The sequence below is a fragment of the Onthophagus taurus genome, chromosome 7, assembly GCF_036711975.1.
Source record: "Onthophagus taurus isolate NC chromosome 7, IU_Otau_3.0, whole genome shotgun sequence".
NCBI lineage: Eukaryota > Metazoa > Arthropoda > Insecta > Coleoptera > Scarabaeidae > Onthophagus > Onthophagus taurus.
In genome coordinates, this window is record NC_091972.1 from 23,880,288 (window position 1) to 23,891,821 (window position 11,534).

Genomic DNA, 11,534 nt, shown 5'->3' on the forward strand with positions numbered 1-11,534 from the left:
CAATTAATGAATTGATTAAATTCGTGAGATTATGCTTAAGTGATAAATTACTGAAAATTTAAGTACGTATACAACCAACTATGCAAACAATTTCAAAGAAAAAAATATTTTTTTTTTAATGTGGTGTAACGTGTAAAAAAGTTTACATAGTTTATTTGATCTAAGTTTTGTTAAAACGACATAAAAAAAAGTCGGGGATTTTCGTTGAAGGAGATACGAAATGCCGAAGTGTTTGTTAATGCGATTAACCGGGGATTTTTCAGTTATGCAATTACTATGATAATAATTACAGTAGTGGATGATTAAAATCTTGAAGACAAACAATTAATTAAATAACAAAAAAATTACGAAGGAATATCTTTGTTTAAAATCGTCAAATACATTATCTTTAATCAACATTTATTTGGTGATATAAATAAATAATCTTGATATCAAAGTCAACAATTAATTAAATTATTTAAATTTGACTCATAATAATTTTCCTAACGTACTTGGAGTGTTTATTTTCGATAAATTTATATCTTTAGTAAATACAACATGAGTATTTTATTTATTAATTTTCCAAATTAACAAAGAAATATATAAAATAATTTTTTTAAGAAATCACAAAGAAAAATTAAGAATGAACCTAACATAAATCTTTAAGGTCTTCAAATCTTAAAGTTTAAGGTCAGTTCACCATAACAAACAAAGAATAACACAAAAATCTTTTTCAATGTGCTAAGCGTTTTGATAAAGGCTCCGAACTGAATACATATATAAATTGATAACGAGTGATGTGCCAAAGTTAGTCGTAATACTACAAGCTTGCGATACGTTTCTCAACGAAAGGTGCGTGTAATGAATGTGTTTACTTTCGCGTTTGCCTTTTTGGCATGCTCCTTGCATCTCAGCGAATCTTGGATCGTTGACCCTGGGCCTACAGTTATAGCAACCAAGGGTGAAGTTTGGCCTAAGCCGCAAGATCAAGAAAAATATGAAGAATATTTCCATTTGGATAAGTCGCAATTCAAATTTTCAGTAAGCTAAATATTCAGTATAATAATAATACGAAAACTATAAATTGAACGTTAACCTGCTTACATTAGCATCTAATTATGATTAAAAAAAGTCGATTTCCATCTTCCACTTTTATTTTTAGAATACTGGAAAAACTTGTTCGCTTCTTGAAGACGCAACAACAAGATACTACAAATTAATCGAAAAACTTAGCTCTATTGCAAAAAAATACGAAAGAAAAATCAAAAACAAAAAGTTACAGAAAGGATCTTTAGGAGGACTTTCAACGTTAGAAATTAATTTAATAAACGCTTGTACTGGTTTAGAATATCCCAGTTTAAATAAAGAAGCTGAAAAGTGTAAGTTACAAATTAAAAAAAAATCTACTAAAACAGCATTTTTGCTTATAATATAATACAAAACAGCAAACGTTAAACACACAAACTATTTTTGCAATCATAAAAATTCTGGAATTTGAAACATTCGCACAAACTTATAATTCAAGTTCAAATTTTATAAATAGTACTAATAACAGCTTTACAAAGCTATCTTGGTCGGTTAATTGAGGAAAAAAGGAGTGCAATAGTAAATTCTTGAAATGAGATAGGCGAATTAGTAACATCCGCAAAAGTAGGTATAGCGGTGGCCAAAAAGTTATCGTAATATTATATCTTCTCAGAAATACAGGTCAGGTGAAATTGTAGATGCTTTGATCAATTAAAGCGAGGTTGCTTGCGACCGAGGCTCAGTAATTAACATTATATCAATCCAAAACTTATCATATTATAACTCCTTGGCCGTAAGCAACCTCGGCTTTATTAGATGAAATTGTGGATCTATTGACTAATTAAAAGCTCGCTTGTGGCCGAGATATAATGATTAATATTATATCAACCTAAAACTGTGTATAATTTTGTGAAGGCTTGGCTGCAAGCGTCCTCGACTTTATCAACTGGACTTTTGACTAATTAAGCCGAGGTCGCTTACTGCCAAGGTTCGGTGATTAAAACTATATTAACCTAAAACTAGTTATCATATTGTGGGGCCTGGGCTTTATCAGATACAATTGTGGATCTATTGACTATTAAGCCAAGGTCGCTTGCGGCCAAGGTCAATGATCAGAGGGAGGCAGTCAAACTACTAGTGATGTAAAGTTTAGTTACTTTTTAGTATTTGTAACTATCCGTTACTTTCAGAAAAAGTATTCGTTACTTTGTACTCGTTACTCGTTACAAGTAATCGTTTGCGCTTGAGGTTCCAGTACTAGTTTGCGCTCGAAGTTCGATTACTCGTTTTAGTTGGACTACATACTTATATGAATTTATTTTATATTACACTTATTTTTGAAAACAAATACTGTACGTATATTATATTGTGTTTGTTACGCTATTATGCACTGTGCACTAATGTCAAAAAATAGAGTGTAGGTTATGGGATTTACTTTTTCACTGCATATTATAACGAAGAATTTTTCTTAATTATTATTATTTAATTATTAATAACTTACGTTTCACTTATTATATAACAAAAATATTTGAAAGTAGTAACACATTAACAATGGAAAACAAAACTTCTTCTATAAAACAAGCAATAATAAAATAAAATAAAAATATTAAAACAACAATAAAAGATATTACAGCTTATTATTGCAATATAAAAATAAATTTTGTTGCACATTTCGACTTTTAAGTCGATTTCGCCTATCCAACAATACTTGGCCTTTGGAAAATGTAACTGTTAGATCCAAAGTAACTGGTACCGATGTGATACGGTAACAGTTACTTCGGATCTCGCGGAGTAACGAGTACTCATATAACGAATTGTTACTTTTTTTACATCACTACAAACTACACTATTTAAAACTATTAAAAAAGTATTATAAAACATAAATTAAAATTTTATTATAAAATCATTACACCATTCCCTCCTTTAACTATTTATTTCTAAATCATTACAAACGACGTTTCGGGACTATTCCCATCATCAGGTTTAATAATTTTTGTCATCTAAAGAAACAACAATTCAATGATTTACGTAACTACAATTATTTTACAATAAAAACATTTATTACACCTAAACCACAATATGTAGAATACGATTCTTACCAAAACCTTTTTCAATTTTATCATTGATCGTCTTTTAATTTCTACCCATCTCATCACGCTTACACATCACGTCTTTTTGAAAATTTCTCAACAAGGTCAAATTTCAATTTTTTTCTTTGTTGGAAACCAGCCCATCTCCCTCACTCTATTATATTACCAATTTATTTAAAATATCTGCATAATGCGCCCCTATTCGTCGTACGTCAGTTTTAAAATTAACTGCGTTATTAATGTTTTTTGTTATGAAAATTGATTCCAAGTTTTTTCTTATTAGTGTGTTTTTATTTGTTGTTAATATTTTGGGATTTTCAAAATCAAATTTGTCAGTTAAAGTTACCGAATGTTGGCACAAAGCTGTTTTGTTTTGCGTTTTTATTTGTTTAGTATCGTATTTATGTTGTTGTATACGTTTTTTGAGATGTTGTTTAGATTCCCCTATGTAAATTTTATTGCAGTCTAATGTCTTGATTTTATCCTTCATATTTGATATTAAGGTGCCAATTTTGTTGTTATTATATTTAGCACATTTTATTTCGGATATTTCATACCTCTTAAAAACATTCGTTACCTTATTTGTTAATGTTGGTATACATTTAATTTTACAAAATTCTTTATTATTATGAGTGCTTTTATTGTTAGTATTTCCCTGAGTGCTAAGATCGCTTTCTGGAACATTCTGCCCTATTAGTTTGTCTGTTAGTTTGTATTAGTTTGTCTAGGTACGAATTGTGTAATTGGAGATTGTCTAATAGTTAGTTTATTCTTTTTATTTATATCTCCTTTTACATTTTCTGTATTTGTATTCTTCGCCCTTTGTTGATCATCTTGTGGGGTTATATTATTTGTTTTGACTTTCAATCAATCAAGTGTTTGGGATAAAAATTATTTAACAAAATATCATATATTTTGAAAAAACTTACTGTGTTTTTTCAAAATATATGAAAATTTATTCAACAAATAAAAACACACTAATAAGAAAAAACTTGGAATCAATTTTTATAACAAAAAACATTAATAACGCAGTTAATTTTAAAACTGACGTACAATTTATTTTAAATAAATTAGTAATATAATAGAGTGAGGGAGATGGACTGATTTCCAACAAAGAATAAAATTGAAATTTGACCTTGTTGAGAAATTTTCAAAAAGACGTGATACATATTGTGGTTTAGGTGTAATAAATGTTTTTATTGTAAAATAATTGAATTATTGTTTCTTTAGATGACAAAAATTATTAAACTTGATGATGGAAATAGTCCCGAAACGTCGTTTGTAATGATTTAGAAATAAATAGTTAAAGGAGGGAATAGTGTAATGATTTTATAATAAAATAATAAAAGAAAACCTCCACACACAAGAAATTATAAATTAAAAATTTTTTTTTCAAAGCTGAGATTTTATGTAAAACAAAAAAAATCATTTTTTAAATATTACTTCAGATGATGGCGACCATCATTTCATTGGCTAAGTCTTCCAGGAAAATTATCACTGACACGTCGTAGCATCGCTGACATTATTGCACGAATTTCATCTTCATCCACACTTTTGAGTCTTGTATTGTTGCTGGACGTAACTCATACATCTTACAAGGGAAGTGTCACAACTGTGTCTCACCGATTTCGATGCAATTTGGTACAGTCATAGAATGGGCCAAAATAAGGTTCGCACATTTTTTTATACGTGCGGTAAAAGCCCCTGGGGCGAGTTATAGGGGTTGAAAGTTTGGAGAAAAAGTACGTTTTCACTTATATTTTGAAAACGAAAAGTGCTATCAAAATTTGGTAAATTGTAACTGATATTCATTTTAAAAGAGCTTTCTTTTGATGTGTCACACATATAGCAGAGGGTTAAAAAGGGCGAACTACCCCTATTTTTTTGGAATTATTTAAAAACCACCCTATCGATTTTGGCGGCATTAAGTATACTTCTAGTGCGTTCAAAAATATTAGTTAAGGGTTTTTTCCCATTCGCCCTAGATCAACCCCAGCGAAGTTACGGGGGTTAACATGTAAGCACTTTTCGTAAGAATGATGTGATAAAATTGTCAGGTATTTTGAAAATACTTTAAACAAAACCGTAAATTAGTCGCACAATAAAATGTTTAGTGTAAAATAAGGCATAATACACCATATAGGGGTTGTTGGGGTTATCCACCCCCTTAAAAATTAATTCTATCCCGGGCGTTATTTGTCGATTACGGCGAAATTTGGTACTGTGTTTGTTTTATATTTGAAGTAAAAATTTTTGAAAATGGTTATAAGGGTTACAAATTAGGGGTAGTTTTTTGTTTATACCTCGAAGATGAAAACTGCCATCGTAACTGTGGTATTGTTTTTTAAAAATCTATCTATCGATGTTCCACGAGGTAAACTACCCTCATTTTCTTTAAATAATAAATATAAAACTACTAGATAAATAAGATATTTTATTTATTTATGAGTTAAAAAGCAACTGACAAAAAAAATAGTTCAATATACCAAAGAAGTTTATTCTACATTACTAATTGACGTTTTTTATGTATTATATTAATTTTCAATATTAAATTTATTTTTATTCTACGTAGTGTTGGCAAAAATGAAAGTCGTGGAAAAAATGTTTTAAACATAAGGATTTTTTACACCATGCACATGTTATGACCGCTATATCCCCACAGATATCACACGTTGGCTTCTCACTCGAAAAGCAAACTTCCACGGGATTTTCAAAATGGTCTGGTCTCTCCTCTATATAGCCACTTGCAAACCATGCGTATTTAAAAACATTTATAAACCGAGGGGAAGCCAACTGGTTATGCGTCAACGATTGCAATTTTAATATGTTATCCCTCTGATGTAAATTGACATCATACTGGTAAAGAATAATCTGATCAGAGAATCTTCTAATAAAATTTTTCCATATTCTGAAACCAAATACATCTAGGGGCTGTATTTGACCTGTTGTCCCTGCAGGTATAGATAAATGTTTAAAATTAGTACCTGATGGAGTTATTTCACTAATAACTTCAGGACAATGGCCACTCCAAGAATCTAATAATAATAATGATTTAGAACCAGTATTTGGAAAATATACATTTTGGAGCCAATTTTTCATGTGTTCTGAAGTTAACTTTCCAGATTTTGATGCCAAAACGTATATATTGTCTGCTTTAAACATTGTATTTGCTACCCTCGGTCCAAAGCTGCCAGAGGGTTCTTTTAAAACAATAAAAAGTGGAGAAAGAAGTTTCCCATCAGCAGATATTACGGGTTGAATTGTGTAACTGTGCGTTGTAGATGACACCGACTGGACCACACTTTCTACGGTTTTAACTCCTAAATCGCTTAATGTTCTTCCCGAATGGAATTCCAAGTTAAAACCGCTCTGATCCGAATTGTAGGTGTTTTCAGGTCCATATATTTGGATTTGTAGCTTTGCCTCTTTAACGAAATCTTTTGCTAAAGTTTTTACTCGATCAACATTTCCAATTTGTTTTTGGGATAGAAATTTTGTTATTTTTCGGCTTACTAACCGATTTGCTTTCTTAAAACGTTGCACCCAGCTATGAGATGCTTTGAACAGTTGAGGAGATAAATTCTTTTCATTTCTAGCTTGTATAGCCCATCTGCGTATATCAATATCATGTAGTGGCAATTTATTATCTACGGCGGCTCTCGCTTGATTAATTACAAATTCGGTAATTTCTGCTAATTTTTCTTTGTATGTCCCTCTTTCTTCAATATATTTAGACCATCTGTGCAATTGGGTCTTTGACGTTACTTTTCGGTATTTGTTTTTTACGGTTTCTAGTTTCAAATAACCTTTCTTCCCACTTGTCCAGTAATTTACCGCCTCTAATTTGTACTCGTAGTCGATGTCATCCTTCAATGGACAATGAGCATCAGTATCTTCTACAAACCTGTCAGTTGTATCCTGGTCTTCAATAATTTGCTGACCGTCATTGATGCCATTGGATGAATCGAAAATTAATACAGTTTCGTCTTCAATTTGCATATTGTAGTCTTCCATACTTTCCATTAAAATACGCTGTATATTTTCTTTTAAACTAACTTCTGCTTCATTTACAGGAGTCTGGGGAATATTCATAACAGTAAAAACTGTCATTAGCAAATTTAAAACGTTTATTGGGTTTATTGTAACCATTGCTTCTGTCAGTTGCTCTGAAACTAAAATCTACCCACTGGGCACACGTTCTTTTATACTAGAAAAAACTATTTTGAGAAATGACCTTTAGCAAGCGGCACTAAAAAAACAAATATTGTGCCAAAATTTTTTTGGTAGGTGTATTTTTGGCAACATTATGTAGAATAAAAATAAACTAATAAACTATATAAAACAAACACAGTACCAAATTTCGCCGTAATCAACAAGTAATGCCCGGGATAGAATTAATTTTTAAGGGGGTGGTTAACCCCAACCACCCCTAAATGGTGTATTATGCCTTATTTTACATTAAACATTTTATTGTGCGACTAATTTACGGTTTTGTTAAAGTATTTTCAAAATACCTGACAATTTTATCACATCATTCTTACGAAAAGTGGTTACATGTTAACCCCCGTAACTTCGCTGGGGATGATCTAGAGCGAATGGGAAAAAACCCTTAACTAATATTTTTGAACGTGCTGGAAGTATACTTAATGCCGCCAAAATCGATAGGGTGGTTTTTAAATAATTCCAAAAAAATAGGGGTAGTTCGCCCTTCTTAACCCTCTGGTATATGTGTGATACATCAAAAGAAAGCTCTTTTAAAATGAATATCAGTTACAATTTACCAAATTTTGATAGCACTTTTCATTTTTAAAATATAAGTGAAAACGTACTTTTTCTCCAAACTTTCAACCCCTATAACTCGCCCCAGGGGCTTTTACCGCACGTATAAAAAAATGTACGAACCTTATTTTGGCCCATTCTATGACTGTACCAAATTGCATCGAAATCGGTGAGACACAGTTGTGACACTTCCCTTGTTAGACCTGAGGTGCATTTAGCCGCACGGTTTGAAAAAAAATTCTCTAAGTTCAATGTAACCCTAGCTGTGTGATAAGTTGCTCCATCTTGTTAGCACTGAGCATTCTAATTCATAGGTACCTTTGTGGAATGAAAAAAGTTTCCAGCATTCGAATAATTATGCTATTCGTTTTCAGGGGCCCAGTGGCGTAATTTATGTTTTTAACGCATTCTCTGAGGTGAAAATGACCTTCATCATTAATGCATAAATTATCGATGAACTGTGGGTTGTCTTCAATCATCTGTAGCATGCGATCATAAAAACCAAGGTGAACAGGATAATCTCGCTGTGTCAAAGCATGAACTATTTGAATCTTGTGCGGATTAAGGTGTAAATCATTATACATTTACATGGATGTTTCTAAATTGATGCGAAAGATTCACATTTTTCACTTTTTGTTCAAAACCTCTTCTCCTCCAAGTTATAGCTCTCTAAAGTTAAGGGAAAAAATATGCAACTTTCTTATCTCTACACATTTTACAACTAACAAATTGTTAGTTTGATCACAAAAAATAAAATAATACCGAGATCAATTTGGCGTAACATCATTTCTTTGACTAATAATAACCAATCTCTGAATTAATTCACTTGAGTGTATTATTGTGTATTACTGTGTATTATTTTATTTTTTTGTAATCAAACTAACAATTTTAGGAGAGAATGTCAAGAGACAAAAAAGTTGCGTATTGAAACCCTCTATTTAAATAGAAAAATATAGACGCATTAAAAAGGTCTGATGCAAAGTTTTATAGGGGTTGATTTTTTCAGCCACTTGTAATAATAACATTTTCGGGTTATAAAAATCGTCAAAAAGTGTCATTTTATTGGCAACAGTTATCTGCCAAATTTCTCCATAGTGGATTTATTAAATAAAAACAATTTTTTCCCCTAACTTTAGACTGCTGTAACTGGGTGGGGAAGGGGTTATGAACAAAAAGTTATATGAAAGACCCCTCTTAATTTTTGCTGAAAAATCACTCCTTGATATCTTTCGCATCAATTTAGAAACAGCCTGTATAATATTCTTCTTACTGATCTAACTAGTCGAAAGTCCTAGAGCACCGCTATGACGCCTTGCACTTTGCAGATCTTTGAGTATTTCTTACAATCGCTACTATACAATCTGTATATTCTCGGGAGTGGTAACAGTTCTTGCACTACCGCCTTTTTCTTATTGTTTGGCCGAGTGTTTTTAAGTTAAGAGTCTAAATACAAAAGTGGGGTAAACGAAAATGTCGGCAGAATTCGCGTTGTGCTTGCATATAACTTTGACCATTTTCTAAATAAACTGTAGCAGCAAAACTACTTTGTTCACCAGTCCAGTTAAGCATATTGACTTAACTGTCAAATGCATTGAATATAATAATCACTGCCGATCAACTCATAAGGGTCAGCCGGCTGTAGCTGATAAAGTACTTCGAATTTTAACATAAAACGTTGGTAACATATTTTCATCTATCGAATAAGATGGATTTCAAAAAATAGGTTTTTTAAACTTCCAAATCACGTTTCCACTTAATATTTGATACAAAAAAATGTTTTATAATACATTTGTAACCCTTTATCGGCTGGCCTTTAAAAGTTTGCCCGTTAAAGGAGTACAAAACTTATCGTAACCATACGGTCACTAAAACCGATAAAGGGTTAATATATACATATTTATAACACTCTGTATTACATCAACCTGAAACTAGTCATCATTTTGTGGCGCCTCGGCCGCAAGCAGTCTTGGCTATATCAAATGGGTCTATAAATCTTTTGAGTAATTAAGTCGAGGTCTCTTGTGGCCGAGACTCAATGATTAATATTATATCGACCATAAACTAGTTATCATTTTGTAGCACTGTGGCTTTATCAGATAAAGCTGTAGATGATGGATATACACAAATACTTTTCGTGTGCACGATACGCACTCCGTTAAAATAACAGACTCCATATGTAAGGCCCACCATTTGCTACAACACATTTAACCTTCACTGATCAAGATAGATTTGTCAAATTATTATACTAATCTTAATTATTCTTCATGTTTAGATAACCTATCTATTCCATCGACATCTGGTGGTAAAGCTCAATTAACTGCTGATAACATTTGGGGTATTTTAAGAGGATTAGAAAGTTTCAGTCAACTTCTTTACATCAATAATGGCGATGTTAATGTAATTAAACAATTTCAATAAAAACATTCCTTTTAACACATTTTTTTTAGATCTATCTTAACGCAACAACAATCAATGATTTTCCAAGATTCGGTCATAGAGGAATCCTTTTGGACAGCTCAAGACATTTCCAACCTTTATCAATTATTTACAAATTATTAGATGCGATGGAGTACAATAAAATCAACGTATTTCATTGGCACATCGTTGACGATCAAAGTTTTCCTTACGAAAGTACAGCTTTCCCTGAACTAAGGTAATGTTTCCATCAAAACCTCTCAACTTCTATTAAAACAAAAAAATAATTTTAGCGAACAAGGATCTTATCACCCAACAGGTGCGGTGTATACAAGAACTGACGTAAAAAATGTAATAGAATACGCTCGGGTAAGAGGAGTTAGAGTTATGGTTGAATTTGATATGCCCGGACACACAAGATCATGGGGTGTAGCAATGCCAGAACTTTTAACTGGTTGTTTTGAAAATGGTGTACCAACAAATCAATATGGCCCCATGGATCCATCAAGAGAATTTGTTTATTCATTCCTAAACGATTTCTTAACAGAAGCCCAACAAACTTTCCCAGAACAATACATGCATCTCGGTGGTGATGAAGTATCTTATGATTGTTGGGAAACAAACCCAGATTTAAATAGTTGGATGGACTCAAAGGGAATGTCCGGCGATTACAAAGCGGTTGAAAGATATTTTATGGAAAGGGTGTTAGCCATAGTCCAACCAAAAGGAATTGTTCCGGTTGTTTGGGAAGAATCCTTCGTTGCTGGTACAAAATTAACCCCCGAAACGATTGTTCAAGTTTGGTATGGAGGATATCCTTCATTAAAGAAAGTTGTAGAAGCGGGCCAACCCGCTTTGTTATCATCATGCTGGTATTTAGACCATTTGGCTACCGGTGGTGATTGGAAAAAATATTACGATTGTGACCCTCACAATTTTGATGGTACAAATGAACAAAAAAATTTAGTTATGGGAGGCGAAGCTTGTATGTGGGCTGAAGTAGTTGATCAAAATAACGTTTTATCGAGAATTTGGCCAAGAGCAAGCGCCGTAGCTGAGAAATTATGGTCTAGTTATAACGCCGATGAATATGAAAATGTTCAAAAAAGATTAGAAGAACACTCTTGCCGTATGAATAGAAGAGATATTCCCGCGCAACCACCAAATCACGCCGGTTTTTGTTTAATGTAATAATTCAAATCTTGTAAAATTTAATCTTAATAAAAAGATCAAATTTTTTATTAA

General features: G+C 32.1%; 1 protein-coding gene across 1 annotated transcript; it reads left to right on the forward strand.

Annotated features, from left to right (window-relative positions):
• The first annotated feature begins 781 nt into the window (after positions 1-781).
• Positions 782-11,534, forward strand: LOC111429463 (beta-hexosaminidase subunit beta-like). The gene is made up of 5 exons (XM_023065375.2): positions 782-1,020; positions 1,142-1,358; positions 10,147-10,271; positions 10,322-10,527; positions 10,583-11,534. Exons 1-5 carry the CDS (start codon positions 841-843, stop codon positions 11,478-11,480), a joined length of 1,626 nt encoding a protein of 541 aa, XP_022921143.2. The 5' UTR covers positions 782-840; the 3' UTR covers positions 11,481-11,534.